The sequence below is a fragment of the Mustelus asterias genome, chromosome 15 (assembly GCF_964213995.1).
Source record: "Mustelus asterias chromosome 15, sMusAst1.hap1.1, whole genome shotgun sequence".
Taxonomy (NCBI): Eukaryota; Metazoa; Chordata; class Chondrichthyes; order Carcharhiniformes; family Triakidae; genus Mustelus; species Mustelus asterias.
Window position 1 is genome coordinate 81,607,284 of NC_135815.1, and position 22,265 is coordinate 81,629,548.

At 43.8% G+C, this 22,265-nt stretch overlaps 1 protein-coding gene across 1 annotated transcript in view; it reads left to right on the forward strand.

Annotated features, from left to right (window-relative positions):
* Positions 1-12,068, forward strand: part of iyd (iodotyrosine deiodinase) — a 16,394-nt gene extending 4,326 nt beyond the window's left edge. Inside the window, exons 2-5 of the mRNA XM_078230487.1 lie at positions 444-632; positions 1,524-1,683; positions 4,671-4,824; positions 8,970-12,068. Coding sequence (XP_078086613.1) covers positions 444-632; positions 1,524-1,683; positions 4,671-4,824; positions 8,970-9,152 — 686 coding nt within the window. The 3' untranslated portion in view covers positions 9,153-12,068. The remainder of the gene's footprint in view (positions 1-443; positions 633-1,523; positions 1,684-4,670; positions 4,825-8,969) is intronic.
* The last annotated feature ends 10,197 nt before the right edge of the window (positions 12,069-22,265 follow it).

A 22,265-nucleotide genomic window follows, 5' to 3' on the forward strand; every position in this document is an offset into this window, starting at 1 on the left:
TCCCTCAAGGACATTAATGAACCAGATGGGTTTTTCCGATAATCGACAATGGTTTCATGGTCATCAGTAGATTATTAATTCCAGATATTTTTTACCAAATTCAAATTCCAACATTTGCTGTGGTGGGATTGAAGCCTGGGTTCGAACATTAGCTACGTTTCTGGATTAATAGTCTGGTGATAATACCACTAGGTCATTGCTTTCTGTGTTGTGACAGCTTGAATTCAGACATTTTGATGTTTTCTATCCCAAACTGAATGCTTGATTCGACATGGTTCTGTGTAATTGACCAATTTTATTCTGGTACTTTCAATTTCAGCCATGATGTGAAATCCCACTCACCTGCCGAAGGAGCAGCGCTCCGAAAGCTAGTGGCTTTTGCTACCAAATAAACCTGTTGGACTTTAACCTGGTGTTGTGAGACTTCTTACTTTCAATTTCAGCAGGGGATTTTCGTGAGGAAGATCTGGAAGTGCAGCATGTTCCATATTCACCACCACGTTACTCAGAGGATGAAATGATCTGCAGAGCCAATGAGTTTTATCAAGTGATGAATGCGCGAAGGAGTGTTCGTTTTATCAGTGAGGAAATGGTCCCCAGGGAGGTGATTGACAGAGTCATCATGACAGCAGGTATGGAAGAGATTTCCAGAGACTCTCAACTCTCTGGGATGAAAGAAATTCTCCTCTTCTCTGTCTTACATGAGTGACCACACATATTTGAACAGTGACCCCTTGTTCTAGATTGTCCAACAAGAGGGAACCTCTTCACATCCACCTGTCAATACTCTTCAGGATCTTAAAGATTTTGATCAATCATCACTGTGCTTCTAAACTCTAGTGAATACAAATGTGACTTCTCTGACCTTTCCTCAGAAAATGTGTCCATTTCTGATATTAGTCTAGTAAGTCATCCATCTCTGAACTGCTTGTCAATGCATTCATATCTTTCCATCAATAAGGTGACCAGCACTGTACACAATGCTCCAGATGTGGTTTCACAATGGCCTGTACAACTGACGTATCACCTCCCTACTTCTGTATTCAATTTCCCTCACAAATTATAAAATTCTATTCACTTCCCTGATTACTTGCTATCCCTGTACACCAGTCTGTTGTGACTCATGCAGTAGGACACCCATATCCCACTACACCTCAAGAGCTCTGCAACCTTTCACCGTTTACATAATAATAAGCTTCTTTTTTATTCTTCCTGCCAAGATGGACATTTTCACATTTGTCCACATTATATTCCATTTGCCGGAGTTTTGCTCACTCACTTAACCTATCCATGTCTCTACGTAGCTTCGTGGACACAAATGCATTGCCTGAAAGGGAGCAGATTAAACAGTAACTTTTCAAGCAGAATTGGATATAAACTTGAAAAGGGAATATTTGCCAGCAGTGGGGCACATGTAAGGGAGTGCAAAGCATAAAGAGCTGGCATAGGGACAGTGGGCCAAATGGCCACCTCCTGTTGTGTAATATTCAGATGAATGAAGCCAATTTCCTGATCTCTTGAAGGCACAGCTCCAAGTGGCGCACACACAGAGCCCTGGACCTTTGTAGTTGTACAAGACCCGGAGACAAAGCATCAAATCCGTGCAATTATTGAGGAGGAAGAAGAAATTAACTATCAAAAGAGAATGGGAAAGAAATGGGTCTCTGACTTAAAGCAGCTGAGGTACGTCCAACCATGATGAGTCGCTCTGTGTGATGACTGATGGGAGCTGATTTTAAATGACCAATAAAGCAAAGGATTTGCATTTGTATAGTGCCTTTCAGAACCTCAGATCTACGTTACGGCCAATTCCAGGTAAATCCTGTTTTTACAAAATGAGTCATAGATTCACAGAAACCCTGCAGTGCAGAAGAGGCCATTCAGCCCATCAAGTCTGCACCGACTATCTGAGAGTGTGTGGGATTTTCTGGCTGCGCTCAACCCCAAAACCGGAAAATTTCACCCAAGGTCAACTGAACTTTGCATGGTCCGTCCCCTGCCCGCTATGATTCCTGTGGCAGAGTGGAATGGGAAATTCCCCCCAGTATCTCTCCTGCCTTGAGTACAGGAATAGAGATGTTTTACTGCAATTGTACAGGATATTGGTGAGGCCAATCCTGGAGTACTGTGTGCAGTTTTTGTGGACTTATCCTCGGAAGGACCTCCTTGCTATTGAGCGAATACAGCAAAGGTTTACCGGGCTGATTCCTGGGATGGCAGACCCGTCATATGAGGAGAGACTAAGTCAATTAGGATTGTATTCATTGGAGTTTAGAAGAATGAGAGGGGATCTCATAGAAACTTATAAATTTGGAACAGAGTTAGACAGGGTTGATTCAGAAAGAATGGGGGCGATTCTCCCAAAAGTGCTGAATTGGTGGGAAAACTGTTCTTAATCATGACTGTTTTCTCAGTTCAACTTCACACCCGAATCTCCCCACTCTGTGCACTGCAGAGGTCTCAATCGTGAATCTCATTAAAAACCCAGAGAGTCGGGGCCTATTCACGCCGGAGTCTGAGAGTTCTGGAACTCTGCGCATGCGCAGTGGCCCCGATCTGTCAGCCTCCCAGTTTGTTGGCCAGCTCAATCGCTGGCCAGCCCGGGACCCCCACAGTGCTGCCTCTCCAGCCCCCTCCCACAGCCTGATTGCAGCCCCCACAACAATTCCCGGGCCAGGCCTGACCACACCCGTCCCAGGGCGCCCCGACGTCCAGCCCACCCCCACAGCAGTGGAGATCCCCTCACCCTGGCAGACCACCTCTCTTTCCCCCCCCCCCCCCCAAGGCTGCCCCAATCGCTGCCCTCCCTCCATCCCAGACTGATCACCATGCAGAACGGCAGCAGGACCTTCCACCCCAACCGATCACCCCTCAGCCCCGCCCACAATAGGCACTGCCCGATGCCAGATGGGCAGTGCCTAGGAGCCCCCTGGGCATGAGCACTTTGCCCCTTGGTCAATACCAGTGGGCACAGACTGGCACTGCCAGGGTGCCCATGCCCAGGGGGCACCCCCCCCCCGCTGCCCGATCCCTGGGGGCCCCGATTGCCCCCCCTTCATTCTGGCGGGTCTCCTGCTAGTCCCCCGAACATGGGGAGCTACTCTAAACCCCACCGGAATTAAGTACTCCTGGCGGGGTGGGAGATTCAATCGGGCCCGGCAAGTTCCCGATAATCGCATGCTAAACATATTTAAACTACATTAAAAAAAGATTCAAATGACTTACCTGTCTTCCCGCCGGTTTCCAGCATGGCCTGGACTCCGACTGTTCTCCGGCTCTGGGAGATGTGCATGCATTCCCGTCACATGGGCATATCCTGGAAAAAGGCCGGTGACGTGCATCTCCCAGCCTGACCCACCAGAAAAGTTGCGGGTCGCGATGCGAGAATCGCCCACCAGGTATAGCTCTTAGGACTAAAGGAATCAAGGAATATGGTGAGAACGGGGGAATCAGGATATTAAATTTGATGATCTAATTTACACATCTTAGGACACTAAGGGGCAATTTAGCACAGCCAATCGACCTAACCTGCACATCTTTGGAGTGTGGTAGGAAACTGGGGCACCCGGAGGAAACCCATGCAGACACGGGGAGAACGTGCAAACTCCACACAGACAGTGACCCAAGCCGGGAATCGAACCAGGGTCCCTGGCACTGTGAGGCAGCAGTGCTAATCACTGTGCCACCATGTTTGAAAGAAGCAGTTGTAAGCTTGCAAACATAAATCTTGAGAATTCTCTGCCCAGGGTTGTGGATGCCCCAAAAATCTGTCTATCCTAGCCTGAAATATATTCAAAGATGGAGCAGCAACAATGCTGGGACAGACAATTCCAAAGATTCACAACCCTTTCCGTGAAGTAATTTGGTAAGTCTTTTTATTACAGGCTGAACGTGCGCACCGACTTTCTGTGATTCATGAACAAAGATACCCAGATCCCTTTGCCCAGACGCATTTTGAATCTGCTTTCCATTTGGATCCATTTGGATAGCAATTTGCCTTTCTATTTGTTCAACCAGAATGGGCAATCTCACACTTATCCACATTAAACTCCTGGCAAATTATAGCCCATTCTCCTAGCCTATCTATAATCCGTCTGCAAAATCTTCATCTCCTCTTCACTGCTTGCTTTCCCACCTATTTTAGTAGCGTCCAGAAATTTTGCTATGTTACACTCTGTCCCTGCTTGCAGACCATTTATATAGATTGTGAACAGTTGGGGTCCGAGGACTGACCCCGACGGCACCCAGCTGGTTACATCTCGGCAGCCAGAGAAGGACACATTTATCCCGACACTCTGCCTTCTGTCAGTCAGCCAATCCTCAGTCCAATCTAGTACTCTATTCCCCAGTCCCTGCGATCTCACCTTCTGGATCAGCTTTTTATGTGGCAGGGTAGCATGAGGAACATCTGGTTAAAAACAACAGAACACGATGGGAACCTGAAACAGAATAGTTCAAGAGTACACATTAATTCTAGGAATCACAGTTTTATAAGATTGAGATCTGGGTTTTTTTTTAAGCAGTTTGATTTTGTTTAATTAGAGGAATCTCATCTCAGCAAATAAATTTAGGCCCAATGCCTCAAGCCGGTTCTTCATGGTGTGGTCAGTAATGCAAATGGCTTGCAAAGGAGGCTATATAAAATAAGTATCACCACTTTCTCATTGCAGGACGAACTGGATTAAAGACTACATTGATACTGCTCCCTATCTCATCCTTGTATTTAAGCAAATCTATGGAATCATACCCACTGGCAAGAAGACCCATTACTACAATGAGATCAGCGTTTCAATCTCCTGTGGAATTCTGCTGGCAGCTCTGCAGGTAACTCTGGAAATGTGACATAGCCCTGATCACAGGAAATACTCCCTGCTTCACGAACCAAAGGTTTTACTTCAGCCCTTCCTCCCTCCCGTGTTCAAACAGGAGGTACAGCTGATGGTGAAGAGGCTATTAGTGCAGAGGGGAGGCAAATTGAAGCCGAGGGGATAGAGTTAATTGATGCCAATTCCCAACACAAACCCTGCCCCAAACAGACTTGCACCTCTAGTCATTATCTGTGCCGCGAGTGTATTAATTGGAATATATCTGTGGGATAATCATAGAATCCTACAATGCAGAAGGAGGCCATTTGGCCCATCGAGCCTGCACTGACAACAATCCCAAGCCCTATCCCCGTAACCTCACGTATTTACCCTGCTGGTCCTCCTGATACTAAGAAGCAATTTAGCATGGCCAATCCACCTATGATGTGGAGATGCCGGCATTGGACTGGGGTAAACACAGTAAGAAGTCTCACAACACCAGGTTAAAGTCCAACAGGTTTATTTGGCAGCACAAGCCACTACCTTTCGGAGCGCTGCTCTTCAACAGGTGAGTGGGAGTTCTGTTCTCAAGCAGGGAATATAAAGACACAAACTCAATTTACAAAATAATGGTTGGAATGCGAGTCTTTACACCTACCCACGCATCGTTGGACTGGGGGAGGAAGCTGGAGCATCCAGAGGAAACCCACGCAGACACGGGGAGAACATGCAAACTGCCCGTAGACAGTCACCTGAAGCTGGAATTGAACCCAGCTCTCTGGCGCTGTGAGGCAGCAGTGTCAACCACCATGCTGCCCTACAACTTTGCAGCTGGATAGTAGACAAGTGGATTGGACACTCTCCCCTTTTTTAGAACTGGTCTGATGTGTATCCCGGTGATTGTAAATAGAGGGATCAGCAGTTAGAAACCATTATTAATGGGCTCTAACTTTTGGTATTTCCATTGATGTTCTAACTGCTCACCTTTTTGTCTTCTAATTGCCTGTCTCAATTTACAGTGGCTTGGAACTGATGGTATTTGTAATTGTAAGTGTCAGTCAATCAATCTATAATATTGCTAACGGTCTGTTCCTACATTTAGAATGGGCTTTAACTCCAAACTATTGTGGGTCTTAACTGCCAGTCCCTCTCTGTATAATGGGCTCAAACTGCTGGTGTCTCGATTTATAATTGGCTCTAACTCCAACTGTGGAATTTTCCCATCCCTCCCGCTATGGGAATCGTAGTAAAGGGGACATGGACCATGCAAAGGTCCATTATTCTTGGGTGGGATTTTCCGGTCTTGGGGTGAGCACGGCCAGAAATTCCCAGCCCAAATCTTTCCATTTTAATGGAGCTCTAACTAACGGTCTCCATTTATAATGGGATTTAATTGTTGGGGTGGAATTTTACCGCCCCTCCTGTGGCGGTATTTTCTATTCCTGCCACAGTGAAGAGACTTCTGGTTGGTTCTCTATGTTTTACACCCCTGTCCCCACTGTGACGGGGTCCAAAAATTGCACCCAATTTTTTTTGGAAAATTTATGCCCATAATGCCCACATTTATAATTGTTCTAATATCTTCCTCATTTATAATGCATTCTAATTGGCTGAATCTCCAGTTAGAATGGGTTCTGATCACTGGTTGATCATAATGGATTCTAACCAGCCAAATCTCCCTCTGAATTCATTCTAATTGCCTGTCTGTCAATTGAAAATACATGACAACAACTGGTCCACAGTGGTGGTATCTCCATTTGTAATACTCCTAACTGCCTGCCTTCCGGTAAAATTCCGGTACCATGTTTTGCCCTCAACTGCTTTCTGTGATGGAGAATTCCGCAGGCTCACTCTCTGGATGAAGAAATTTCCCCTCATCTCAGTCTTGAAAGGTTTACTCTGTATTCTTAGACTATGACCCCTGGTTCTGGACACCCACACTGTCTGGGACATCCTTCCTGCTTCTACACGGTCTAGTTCTGTTCGAATTTTATAGATTTCTATGAAATCCCCCATCATTCTTCTGAACTCCAGCGAAGGAATCCTAACCGACTCCATCTCCCCTCGTATGTCAATCCTGCCATCCCTGGAATTGCAGCACTCCCTCTCTAACTAGAACATTCTTCCTCAGATAAGGCGACCAAAATGGCACACAGTATTCCAAGTGTGGCCTCTCAAATGTCCTGTATAATTGCAGCAAGACATCCTTGGTGCTCTACTCAAATCCCCTCGCTTTGATGGCTAATATACCATTTGCCTCCCTTAATGCCTGCTGCACCTGCATGCTTACCTTCAGTGACTGGTGTACAAGGACACCCAGATCTCATTGCACATTCCCCTCTCTTAATTTATAGCCGTTCAGTTAATAATCTGCCTTCCTGTTTTGCTACCATGGATAACCTCACGTTTACCCACATTATACTCTATCTGCCGTGTATTTGCCCACTCACTCAGCTTGTCCAAATCACACTGAAGCATCTCTGCATCCTCCTCACAGCTCATCCTCCCACCCAGCTTTGTGTCATCTGTGCATTTGGAGAGATACATTTAGTTCCCTCATCTAAATTATTAATATATGTTGTGAATAGCTGGGGTCCTAGCACCGATCCCTGTGGTACCCCCCTCGTGATGGCCTGCCATTCGGAAAAAGACCCGTTCATTCCTATTCTTTGTTTCCTGTCTGCCAACCAGTTTTCAATCCATCTCATCCCTTTCACACTATTTTTTCACTGTGGCCTTGTTGATTCGGGCCTTTGCTTTCTCCTCCTTTCATTTTTCTTATTCCCCTCACTGTCTTTTGTTCTTTCCTTGATTCTCCCTCTCTGACTCCTTGCATCCCCCTGCCATTTTGTTTTGAGCCTTCCCCGACCACCGTAGCAAATACTCCCCCTAGGATATCAGTTCCGGTCCTTCCCAGGTATAACCCGTCCAGTTTGTACTGGCCCCACCTCCCCCAGACCCAGTCCCAGTGTCCCAGGAGTCTGAAACCCTCCCACTCACACTATCTCTTCAGCCACGTATTCATCTGATCCATCCTGCTATTCCTATTCTGACCAGCACATGGCACTGTAGTAATCCTGGGAACACTACCTTTGATGTCCTACTTTTCAGATAACTTCCTAAGTCCCATATTATGCTTTTAGGACCTCTTTTTTTTTTACAAATGTGTACCATTGGCTGTTCACCCTCCACCTTCAGAATGTCCTGTAACAGCTCCGAGACATCCTTGACCTCACATCAGGGAGGCAACAGATCATCCTGGAGTCTCGGTTGCGGCCAGAGAAATGCCTCATCTATTCCCCTTACAATTGAATCCCCCATAACTATTGCATTTCCACACTTTTACTCCTCCCCAGTGCAGCAGAGGCAACAGTGGTGCAATGAACTTGGCTGATGCTGCTTTGTCCTGAGAGGCCAAACTCCCCCTCCTTTAAATTAAACTTTTGGAAGATGCTTAATATCTCTCGGGCCCTACGTTCCTGGTCCTTGTTACTACAGAATATACAAATTAAAAACTACAAAAAAGATCTTACAAATTATAGGCACTAGAAATAGCAAATACTTACCTTCCTCATTCGCTATTATCAGTCAGCTGTCTCCATTGTAGCCTCTACTGCTGCAGCAGGGCAAGATCCCTCACTGAAAATTTAAGCCGTTAGAAAGCAAAAAGCGCTTCTTTCCCCTCTTCATCCAATTTCCGCTGTGCTCCAAATTCCTGATACCCACACTCACTCTGGCTGTATCTCACTCAGGATGTGCTCTCTCCCACTGCTCATGCACAATGCTTGTTGATAAATGTTGACCTTGCCAGTCATGTCCACATTCTATGAATGAATCAAAAGGATGACCACTGAGCCACAGCTTGAGGACACGACCGCATCAGGCTTTACGAATGTTATTGCTGTGCAGTGGTCTCCTTTATGTAGAATTCTGGACACAATCAACAAATGGCCAGTAGAAGGGGATTGGCTGCACTTGTTTTCCATGTCAGCAAAGTATCATGGAGCAACATGCTCACTGCCAGTTCAAGCTGGAGTAGATCCTCCTGAAACAAAAACGTTGTGGTTTAGTTTTCTTTAGTCAGAGTCCAGCCAATGATGAATTTGTACAAAAGAATTTTAATGCAGCGTTGTGTTTCTCTCACTCTCCCCACCCCTCCCACAGAACGCTGGCCTTGTGACTGTCACCACAACCCCTCTGAACTGTGGTCCTCGAGTGCGTGTTATCCTTGGGCGCCCAGCGAATGAAAAGTTGTTGCTGTTGCTGCCAGTTGGTTATCCAGCGAAAGAAGCCACTGTGCCAGACTTGAAACGCAAGCCACTGGATGAGATCATGGTGTTTCTGTAACTCAAACTGAGTCAGAATGTCTGCAGACTGATAGTTTTCCAACTCAACTCGCCTTCTAGCTCCTTAGTAATGTGGGTACTCTCCGCAAAGCTTCGAAAGATGGGAGGGACTACACCTTGACCAAACCCTGAATATTGAAAGTCTAGAATACCTCACCTGGACTCACACTATTGCGAGCCCAGTGCACCTTGATCAATTTCCCAGTATTAGAATCATTGAATCACTACAGTGCAGAAGGAGGCCATTTGGCCCATCGAGTCCAACAATCCCACCTCAGTTCTATCCCTGTAAGCCACATATTTACTCCGCTAATCCCTCTAACCTATGCATCCTGGGACACTAAGAGGCAATTTAGCATGGCCAATGCACCTAACGTGCACACCTTTGGACTCTGGGAGGAAACCGGAGCATCCAGAGTAAACCCACATAGACACGGTGAGAATGTGCAAACTCCACACAGACAGTGAACCAAGCCGGGAATTAAATCCAGGACTCTGGAGCTGTGAGACAGCAGTGCTAATCACTGTGCCACCATGCCACCCCTAATTCATTAGGAGCTGGTTCACATTGTCCAAAATCCCATTAAAGGCAATCTAACAAACGATATCCAAATTCCCATCATTTGGAATATTAAACACCTCGTTGCAATTCCTATTCTTGGGAATATAAGCACCTTGTTTAAACTTCCCTTGTTTGGGAATCTGCTACACCCTAAACAAAGTTTTGCAAATAGTCCACCTTGCCCAAATCCCAATGCCACCAGATCCAAACTCCCGATAATGGCAATGGGGCACATTGTTCTTAAAAGTGCCAACGTTGGGAATGTAGCACAGCTTACTCCAACCCCCACGTAAAGCAGTGTGAACAGCACTGAGAATATCTGTCAAACCGAGTGACCTGCAAAATGAAGTGGCAATGGGAATGTGATCGTCCTGGGAATTCGGTGCAAAGGGAGAAGGGGGGGATTAAATGTTTTAAAATTAAGGGACAACAGTAAATACATTAGTTAGATCAGAAGGGTTATGAATGAAAATTAATTAAGTGGAGGATATCATGAGTTGATTGAATTTTAAACTAAGTGATGGAGAAGCTCGGAGGTAGTTCCAAAATAACTCCAGGATTTCATTTCATTGGGAGTGATCTGGAGCCTGTGCTTGCTGTCTATGGGAGTGGCGATCGAGGTGTACAAGTTTATGAGGGACATGGACAGGGTAGATAAGTCGCAGCTATTCCCCTTATTTGAAGGGTCAGTCACGAGGGGACATAAGTTCAAGGTGAGGAGCAGGATGTTTAGGGGGCATGTGAGGGAAAAACATTTTTCCCAGAGGGTTGTGATGGTCTGGGATGCGCTGCCTGGGAGGGTGGTAGAGGTGGGTTGCCTCACATCCTTTAAAAAGTATATGGATAAGCACTTGGCACGTCATAACATTCAAAGCTATTGGGCCAAGTGCTGGCAGATGGGATTAGGTGGGAGTTCGGGTGTTTCTCGTGTGTTAGTGCAGAGTCGATGGACCTCTTCTGCGCTGTATTATTCTATGATTCTATGAATTAAACTGCAAGTGATCTCATATTTGTCCTGTTACCTAAAAGGCAACCTTACTCTGGCCAAATTCCACTCTTCAAGGAGGATGCAACTACAGACAAGGACTCAAATAGTGTGATGCTGATCCCTCATATTGACTCGTTAATCAGGATATCACAGGAGATTAATTGTTATATTTTGCTTACTTGATCATAACTGATCTAAATCTAATGGCCTTTCTTACAGCTCGCAGCAGAGGAGGAGGCAGTAGAAATATCGGAAAGGATAAAAATAGATTAGTGATGGCACGGCAAAATACCTTCTTTTGTAACTTCCTTTGCGTTTTCAATTACCTGCGCTTTGTACACCACATTGCCCATCACGCGAGCTGTGTTCATTTATCCGTGTTTTCTTCCCCATCTCCCCTTTATCCGTGTTTTCTTCACCATCTCCCCTGTATCTGCGGGAAGATAGCAGTGATTATGTAGCAGAGTCTGGAACGGTTACAAGTTGCGTGCAGCCTGAATGAAGGCATCACGTGAACCTGCCTGATTCTCGCTGTGATTGAGGCTCTGTTCATTTTGAAACGTCAATCGATGTGTTGCTCAGAGGCTCCCCCTTCTGCCCGATACAGGTACTGACCCACAATTTATAGCTGAGTATCTTCCCAAACCAATAGGCTTGAACCTAACTGACTGAGAAAAAAAGCATGTTCATTCTTCATAATTTCTCCGTTTGTAAGGTTTCGTGGGCACGTAATCCCCGTGAATAGCGGCACTTTATTGTACTTTGTCTACACTGAATTGACTAGTGTCAGTCTTCAAAGCAGCAAAGTCATGGATGCTTCCTAGGCAAATGATGAAAATAAGGGTGGAAGTTTCAGAGGCTCTGGCTATAGTCTTCCTATTTTGCTTGAATGTGGAGGCAATTCCAGAGGATTGCAGTATTGCAATTGTTAAACCCAGTTGGGAAAAATAAGGATAGGCTGTATATAAAGAGAAATTTTCAAAATACTCAGCTGGTCTGGCAGCCGCCAAACAATAGACTAGTTAGAAAAGGTAAAGCTTGTGGGATTTATAGGAAATGTGGGATCATAGATATAAAATTGGTGAAAGCACAGAAAGCAGAGAGTACTGGTAAATCCTAGAATCCCTACAGAGCAGAAAACAGCCATTCAGCCCATCGAGTCTGCACCAACTCTCCGACAGAGCATTTACCCAAGCCCTATCCCCGTAACCCCACATATTAACCGTGCTAATTCCCCTAACCTATACATCTTGGCAGACTAAGGGGCAACTTGCCATGCTTAAAGTTGGTTCAACTGTTAAGAGTTATGCTGTTTAATTTTGTTTGAGCTACATGTAAACTGTGTCATGAATAAAGCTTATTTTGATAAAAGAACTCTATTTTTTCAGTTGAATCACACCTGAAGCGAAACCTTCTTTCCTCGCATTTATGTCAAAAATAAAAAAAATGTTCTGTGTCTAATCCGACTTTACGATACACCTTGGGGTTCGGGTCCAGGACCCGAACAAAACTTGATGGTTTTCACGGGATTAAAAACTCTGATCCCTTGTTTGGCTTGCAATTATTGAACTCAAAGACAGTGGGTGTTGAGGAGCCGGTGCTTTATTTTGTGTTGCATTTGGTTGGTTTAAACAGGGAGTGCCTTGTGAAAAATGGCTCTTTTAGTGGCGAAAGATTTCCTGGGTGTGGAAGAGGGAACTCAGTGTGGTTTACAAAGGGTGGTGAAAGCAAAGATTCTGGATTTGGTGAACAAGCTGAAGTTGACTGTACCCGAAGGGGTGAGGGAGACGGAGATAATTTTAGCGATAATTCAGCATTCATGTTTGCTGGAGACACAGCCTGAAGCATTGGAATTGACGAGGATTCAATTACAAATGAAACAGTTGCAACAGGAGAGGGAAATGAAACAACTTGAATTAGAAGCAAAAGAAAGAGTGGCATGAGAAAGATGGAGGGAGAGAGAGGCAACTGCAGTGGAAAAAGAAAAAGAGAGAGCATTTGAACTTCAGAAACTGGAACTGCGTAAAGATTATTAACTTAAAATAATGGCAGACAAGGCTGAGGTTCAGTTATCAAAAACAAATTTTGATCTGATGGTTGAGAAAGAACAAGAACAGACGGAAGCCAAAGCGGATATCTTTCCCTCAGGAAAGTTGGCAGAATTACTTCAGAAGGATGGAGAGATAAAACAGTTGTATCAAAAAGCATACCCATAAGGAGAATCTGAGTAACACCGGACTGTTATTACATTAAAAATGATGTCTTACTGAGGAAGTGGACACCATTGCATATTCAGACCAATAAAAAATGGCATCAAACTTTAAAGACCACGTTGACCACCTGTAGTCAGGATTATCCAGAGGTTTTGTACTGTTTTTCCAATTCGGGATGCACTTCATGAATCACCTTAATTCAGTAATTTTTAATTGATCATTGATCGTGAGATATGAAGGCCACTTAACTTGATCAAGGAGAAACTGTTGAGTCAGCATTCTGAGACTACGTTGTTGGACTATGTGTCAAACTTTCAGGAGAGATTCACTCGGGCAGGCTGGTGAGCTGGCTAGATAGAATTAAAAACGGTACAGCATGCAATGAAAAAATAAGCAGATAAGAAATCAAAAATTTGTAGTTTTGCTAGTAGGGATAAAATTATTATCAGTGGTAGCTGAACCATTAGAAACAACGCTGAGTGGGCCTTATCAAATAAAAATAAAAATAAGTAAGTTGAATTATTTGATAAGAATGCCAGATAGAAGGAAACTTACAGAGTGTGCCATGTGAATCTGCTCAAATTATGTTTTGAGAGGGAAGGAAAGCAGAAGTAGGATGTATTGGTTGTCACAACTCAGAATGAAGAAACCAATCCAGATGATTCTGTATTTGGCATCCCTCAAATTAAATTGGATGCTGGAGAAGTAATCAAAAATTGGGATAAATTACTGAGCTATCTTCCAGAGGAAAATCAAAATTACCTGAAAGAGTTATGACAAACACATGAAGCTATATGTGTGAACAAACTGGAAAGTACTGAAGTAGTTGTGCATGATGTAGATGCAGAAAAAAATTCTGTTCCAATTGAGCAATATTCATATAGACTGAATCCACTCAAGTTGGCATAGGTTCAGAAGGAGAAGTTTGTTCAGTCTGAGATGCAACAGCCAAAAGTCTCGAACAAACACTACAAAGGGCTGGTGGATAGTTACAAATCTCAGGTAATGAAGACACGAATGGGGGCAAATGAGTGCCATGTAAAACTGATGAAGGCAGCGCAGAAAAATGTAGCTCAATCAAAAGTTGTATGCGATTTCAAGATAGAAATTGAGGAGCAGAAGTATTTTTCTACCACAGACAGAAGGAAAGGACGATGTGATATAAGACTGTTTTATGAAATTGTACCATCATTCAAAATGAACTGCTGGGATAATGAATCTATACAGTTTGCACAGACATGGATACCCAGAGAAACAAGACTCTTCGTAGCTGATGCTCAGTAACTTACAATGGTTTCGACAACAGCACGACTGCCACAATGATCGTGAAAAAGATAATTACAACAAATCCTGACACCAAAGAAGTCAATCTGCTATATATCTTTTCCAAAGAACATGCAGAAAGTGATCATAAAGATCCAGAATAAACAAAGTAATTGATAAACTACCTTGGAGCAGAAAGTTATACAATTGGAGACTTGAAAGAATTTTGAGCACATCATTTTGCAACAGAAGGTGGAGTTGGACTGCCTGACAGAGGAACTAAGGTCAGTTAGCAAGCAAGAGGACAGCAATAAAGTGACCTTTCTGGGTGGCCCTGGACACACACATGTGAAGGTAAGACAACGTACAAATGGGCAGGTTCACTTTGACAGTGTCGGCAAGCAGCTTAACCTTCTGCAAAAATCACTTTGTTTTGACATTTTGAGACAAGAAACTCAAAAGAATTGGTTGGATTCAGCGAAGAAAAGCAAAGCAAATCCGAAGTGGTTTGTGCCAGTTTGCATTCAATGTAAAATTTCACCCTCTGGCTCATAATGATCATGACCACAAAATGGAGCTTGGATTTGGAATCAGGATGAAGAACAGAAGGAGGTTTTGAAAAGAAAGAGGAAATAGCTGAGCAACAACAGGCTGTCAAGAAAAGAAGGAAGAGAGAACGTGATTGCCAATGCTTTATCATGACTTTGAAAGAAGAAGGAATGCTCGATATTGGAAGAGAAGTATTGAGCTGGACTATACGACTGTTATGTTTGCGTGCTTAGATAGAGTGAAGTGTGTGTGTATGTATTTACCTGTGTATATGTATCTATATATATATATACACACACACACACATATACATATTATAGAGTACTAATTGTGCATAAACCAGAGGTTTTGAAAAACGAAGCCACCTTTTTATATTGTTCATTTTTTAAAAGGTGTGTGTGATGGCACTGTGCCTTTAAGCAATGTATTTATATCATGTTTCTTGTAAGTGGCATGTTTGAAATTCAGCTCTTTTTATATTTGATTTATTATTGTCACATGTTTGGGATACAGTGAAAAGTATTGTTGCTTGCATGCTATGTAGGCAAAACACATCGTTCATAGAGTATATAGGCGAGAGGGAAAGATGAGGGTGCAGACTGTAGTGTTACAGTCATAGTGAGGGTGTTGAGAGAGATCAGCTTAATATAAGGTAGCTCCATTCAAGAGTCTGATGGCAGCAGGAAAGAAGCTGTTCTTGAGTTGGGTGCTATGTGTTCTTAGTCTTTTGTATCATTTTCACAACAGAAAAAGGTGGAAGTGACTATGCCCGGGGTGTGTGCAGTACTTGATTATGCTGGCTGCTTTTCCAAGGCAGCAGGAAGTGTGGACAGAATCAATGGATGGGAGGCTGGTTTGTGTGATGGACTGGGCTACTTTCACAATCCTTTGTAGTTTCTTGCGGTCCTGGTCAGAGCAGGAGCCAAGCTGTGATACATCCAGAAAGGATGTTTTCTATGGTGCATCTGTAAAAATTGGTGAGAGCCATAGCAGACATGCCAAATTTCCTTAGTTTTGTGTGAAATTAGAGGTGTTGGTGGGTTTTCTTAACTATAGCATCAGCGTGGGGGGACCAGGACAGATTTTTCATGATCTGAGCACCTAGAAACCTGAAGATCTCAACCACTTCATCACTGTTGATGTTGACAGGGACGTGTCCTCCATTTTATTTCCTGAAGTTAACAAACATCTCCTTCATTTTACTAAAATTGAGGGAGACATTATTGCCATCGCACTATTTCACCAGATTCCTATACTCCGTCTGGTCAGTGTTTGAGATCTGACTCACTACAGTGGTGTTATCAGCAAACTTGAAAATGGAGTTTGAGCAGAATTTGGCCACACAGTCATAACTGTATGAGTATAGTTGGAAGCTGAGGACACATCCTCATGGGGCACCGTTGTTAAGGATAATTGTTGAAGCGGTGTCGTTGCCTATCCTTACGGATTGCGGTCCGTGTATTAGGAAGTCTCGGATCCAGCCTTGGAGGGAGGAGCCAAGGCCTAGGCCACGGGGTTTGGAGATGTGTTTTGTTGGGATAATGGTGTTCAAGGCTGAGCTGTAGTCAATAAATAGGAGATGACATCAGTGTCTTTGGTTGAATGTAGGGCCAGGGAGATGATGTCTGCTGTGGATCTGTTGCAGTGATAGGTGAACTGCAGTATATCCAGGCAATCTGGGAGTCCAGAGAGGATGTGTGCCATGACTAACCTTGTATGGTGCTGAATTGTCTGGGTACCAGGCAGCGCACATGCTGAGGATGCAGACTAATTATTGATTTTAGCTACGGATACATTTGTTTTAATCTGAGTTCATGCATTCTTGTTTATTCTAGTTTTTCCCCTGGGATTTGATTAGGTTGATTGACAAAGTCATGTGATTAAGGAGAGGCGCTAAGCCTACTGGGAATTACAGATAGTTACTGCCGGCTTCTGTAAGATGCAAGAGGTCTCTCTCTCTCGAGAGGCTACTCTTTGGGACCTGCCAAGGGAACTGGGTCTCTCTCGCAGTCTCTTTCTCCATAGGTGTTCTGGAGGTCTCAGGACTGGCACCACAAATGTGAGCACATCAGCCTGTGTGATGCTAACTCATTTTCAAGAGAAATTTAAGCCTATAAAAGGATTATTGCTTGAATTGGAACTAATAGAGATAGCTTAGCAGTTAAGAATTGTATCTTATCATGCTTAAGTATTTAAATTGGTAAAAGTTAAGCTAATTCATGTGTTATAGTCAAATTGTATTGTTAAATAAAGTTTGTATGGATACAAGCTTCCTGGTGTGTCAATAGAATCACACCTGGAGTGAACACCTTATCCTTGCACTAATGCCAAATTTAAAAAAAAAGACTGTTGGGGTTTAGTCATGCTTCATAACAAACTGTGGGGTTTCTGATCTGGTCCCTTAACATTACTGAAACATTGGTAGTAATTATCTGATAAGTTATACAATTTGCAACATATAAAGTCAAAGTTAAAGTTCATTCATTTTCATCAAATTAGCTTGCTTTTAGCTTTGACACTAATTTGGTGATCTAACAGCTGGCTTGTTCACTGTGTACAACGATGATCTGGATACAGGGCTAGAGGGAGTGATGTAGAAATTTGCAGACAATATTAAAATAGGAAGCACACTAATGAATTCTGAGGATCAAAGCAATGTGGCTGGGATAAATGGGCCAATGAGTAACAATGGAATTTAATGTCAGTAAGTGCGATGTTTTACATTTCACTGAAAAAATATTTGAAATGGGGAAAGCTGGATGATATCAAAAAGCTGAATGGTTTGGAGATTCCGGCGCCCAACATTAAAAACAGCTCCTCAGGTGGGTAAAGATAAAGACCCAATGAGATACTGACTTTGATGGCAGTAGGTAGAGAATATTAAAGACAAAGATGTAATGGTGAATTTAGATAAAACCTCCGTAAACCCACAGTTGGAGAAATATGTGTGGAATTTGATTTCCCATTATTGGAGGATGTCGCTGCGATCGAGAGGATACAACACAGGTTCCCCTAGATATTTCCTGGCATTGTAAAGTGTTGTCTCGTTTAACAGTTTACTGAGTTCAAACATCTGGAAGGAAGAATTGGAGACAAAGGCCCTGAACTTCCTCAGCGTGGCAATCAGTGGTGGAGTGCCGTTCCGTAACGACTCACATGCTTGAAACAGGAACCTCCCAAAACCCCACACTGGGGATCCAGGTGGCTATGGCCCCAAGAGTTTCAACTCATTTTAAGTTTTAGTGACCGTAATTAAAAACCACATATATACGAACAAGAGCAAGTGGTGAGTGCGGCAGTTACTGAGCATCGATGATTAATTTGTGACTGACCATTTTGGTCTTGACTGCAGCTACAAATACCTTTTAAAGATATTCAGAGTGAGCCCTAATGTTACCCGCCCTCCATGAGATTTTAGGCCTTTGCTCATTGCTTCAGTCTTTGATTAATCAGGCCTTTATCTCCTCATCCCTTATCCCATCCTGTGCTGTTCCCCTGAACAGGTCCACAACTCATTTCAAGCATATAATCATATAATCATACAGCGCAGAAGACCTTCAGCCCATCGAGTCGATACCGACATATTAGAGATACCTGAACTCCCACCCAGTCCCATCAGCCAACAATGGCCCCGAGCCCTGAATGTTATGATGTGCCAAGTGCTCATCCAGATACTTTTTAAAGGATGTGAGGCAACCCGCCTCCCAGACAGCGCATTGCAGACTGTAACTCACATTCTCCCTAAACCTACTCCCCAACAACCCATCTCCAGCCCTCAACCTCAATTTCAAGAGGTTAAGTTTTTTAAAGTTAATTTATCAGTGTCTCAACTAGGCTTACATTAACACTGCAAATAAGTTACTGTGAAAATCCCCTAGTCGCCACACTCTGACACCTGTTCAAGTACACTGAGGGGAATTTTGCACCAAACCAGCACGTCTTTTGGACTGTTGGAGGAAACCGGAGCACCCAGAGTAAACCCACGCCAACACATGGAGAATGTGCAGACTCTGCACAAACAGTAACACAAGCTGGAAATCGAGCCTGGGTTCCTGGCGCTTTGAGGTGGGAGTGCTAACCACTGTGCCACCATGCCGCCTATATGTCTTTGCCTGTTTAGTGCTGCTCCTAATGGTCACCTGGTCCAACCCTTACACTGAATCAATAACTTCCACCTTCCACAATCGGAATGTTCTTTTTCCTCTTTTTCCTCAATTACTCATTCCATTAGGATCAAATCTGGACATTAAAATAAATTCTGGATGACAGTAAAGGGATATTTCACAATATTTATCACTTCCTCTCGGAACTTCCTCTGTGTGACTGCGTAAATGAATGTGTTGGTGCAGGAACTGGATAACTGAAGCATTGATCCCACAACTTTCAACACATTAGGACGTATCACCATCCTCCCAGACTGTTGCAGAATCGATACATTTATGACATGCGTTATCCATAACAGGATAAAGCTGCCGGATATGGTGAAGAGTAAAATGATGGATCTTCTTCGATTCTTCATTTCTGGATCATTCTGCTCCTCCCCGTTTCGCTGTCCCCTCAGTTTCCTGCGGACTGCACTGGCCAGCAGGATGTGCCTGACAGTGAGAGTATTGAGCAGCAGTAGCAGCACGAAGGGGAGCACTGGAGTTAAAATGCGGTCCGCCCAGTTGAAAGCTATCCACACAGGTGAAGTGTAGTAGGCGTACACTATACCACAGAAGAACGGTGCATGCTTAAAAAACACTGGGAGTTTGGTTATTAAACACAGTAAACTCACCGTTGTGATAACGATGGCTGCTGTTTTCTCAGTGCAGTATTTCATCTTCAGTTTCTGGAAGCAAATGGCCACCATTCGGTCAAAGGTGAAGGCGACCGTGAGCCAGACAGAGCTGCTAACAACTGCGGTGGCAAAGACTTCTCTGATGCCACAGGCACCTGGATAGTGGTAGATTACATCAGTCAGATTGAAGGGACCAATTTGTTCCAGTATGACCCGAATAATGACAACCAGCAAATCGGCGACAGCCATCGCCACCAGGTACCGAGTGACACCTTTGGATAGACCACACCTCCCTCGAGATAGAGTCACAATCGCGACTAAGTTACCTGTAAATTTAAAACAGATGGTAAAACAAAGTTGTCCAGTGAAAAAAAGCAAAGGTATGAAGAGCAAGGAGAGAAAATGTGAAAAGATGCAGTGTTTATTGATGTTCAGGGTCTGTTTGACTTTGTTAAATTCATCGACACAGATTCACTGGTGAGACAGGTGGGTTTCTATATTCAGTGTCAGCTCCTTGCATTGGAGATTGGATCTGATTCACTGTTGAATCAGTTGAATAATCTGCAGGACTCTGAATTTGGGCTATAATAGTGAGCACGTGGATAACTCATGAAGCTCAATCAATTCTTTCAGAGCATTCCGGGAAGGTAGAAAATGGTACGTCAAATAACTTACATTGCGTTCTCTACAGAAAACACCCTCACAATCAACCCCAACAAAACAGTGACACACAACACTGAGACTCTCCTTGTATTTGTTAGCTGGCTCTCAGTGGCAGCACACATACATTTTAGGCTGAGAATTGTGGGCTGAGGGGAGCAGGAGGTGGCTCTCAGAGACAAGGTGAGCTGTAAAAGGCATGATGGGAGAGAACTACACAAAGATGTGAGTTCAGGGCTAGGACTGGGGGAATGTCAGGGCATGGTAGTAAAATGCAGACGTCACAAACAGTGATTACATTTCAAAAGTCCTTTATCGTGTGCAAAGAGCTGTAGGATGAACTAAAGTTGTGAAAGTCGTTCTATAAATGTCCATTCTTTCTCATCCAAAATTCATTGGCAAGGCATAGCGAAGCGTTCAAAGGCATTGGGAGGACATCTTCCCACTTGTCCAATCTTTTCAGGAAACTGCATCCTCTATTGTCAGTGTATAGAGAGAGAGAGAGAGACAGAGGGAGAGATGAAAAATACAATGTCCCCTCACTGAAACTTGGACAAAGCCAAACAGATCCTGAACATCAATAAACACATGGTTAGTTAGGTTCAAATGCCTGAAATAAAACATTGCCTGAAATAAAATAATGATCAACATGATTGAAAATAATAACTTCAACTATACGACTGTGTAACATGCCCGACACAAACAAGTTCCACTATCAGAGCAGTCAAACCAGCAATGGTTTCATAACTCACATAGAACTCCAGCCACTGCAAGGATGCGATAGAAAATGGGTGCGACAACATAGATCAGAATTATTTGAGCCTCGCGATTCATGCTCTGTGATGAACTCTATTGTACTTTAGTTTTCATTGACTCTCTGAACTCACTCACTCAGTGGAACCCTTTATTAATACAGGTGAGTGACACCCACTGAGACCATGAGACTTACGTTAACATTGTTATTAGTTCCAGTAATTGGAGTAAACAGATTAGACTCAATTAGTTAAAGAAAAAACAGAATTGTTTTTTTTACACTTGATAAACACCAGCACAAGCACGGGCACAGAAACATTATGGAACTGGCGAAAGAAAGGAGACCACTCGGCTTCTCATACGTTCTCTTGCCATTGAAAAAAATGATCCACTCACACTCATTTCTCTCTCCTTTCCCCATATCTTTTCCCCTTTGAAAAATCTTTGATTTGATTCCCTGTCCTGTTGGGTTCTGTAAAAGGGAGAAGGGTCAGTTGGGAATGGTCAGGAAATTACTTTTCAATCCAGCGAGGAAGGTGCTGAGGGTGGAAGTGACATTCAAGGGTTTGCGTGTTTCAATGATAACAAGCTGGGTCATATTTGGGCAGATTGCTGGAAATTAAATGCGAGTCCAATTGCAGTGGCAGGAAAGTCTAAAGAATCCAATGGAAAATCCTCCTCTTGCCAAAACATTGAATGCTGAATATACATTTATTGTCCATCCCCAGCTGGCCTGCAGAAGGTGCTGGTGAACTGTCTTCTTGACCTGCTGCAGTCCATGTGGTGTAGGTACACCCACATTGCTGTTAGGGAATGAGTTTCAGGATTTTGACCCACCGATAAATTTCCAAGTCAAGGTGGGAGTCGCTTGCAGGCGATCATTTATGTGGTGGTGCTCCCAGGTATCTGTTGCTCTTGTCCTTTCAGATGTTCGGCGTTGCGGGTTTGGAAGGTGTTGCCGATGGAGCCTTGGTGAGTTCCTGTGTTCCATCTGGTTGATGGTACTCGGTGCTCCGAGACCATGCTGATCATGATGCCCTAACTAAACTAAAATAAACCTTCTGCCGTTACTCGGACCATATCCCTCTAATCCCTTCCTATTTATGTACCCATCCAGATGTCTCTTAAATGTTGCTAATGTGCCTGGTTCCACCACCTCCTCTGGCAGCACATTCCTGACACCCACCACTCTCTGTGGATAAACTTCCCCACACATCTCCCTTAAACTTACCCCCTCACCTTGAACCTGTGCCCCTTGCAATTTACTCTTCCACCCTGGGAAAAGGCCTTTGACTATCCACCCCCTGTCTATGCTTCATAATTTTATAGACCTCTATCATGTCTCC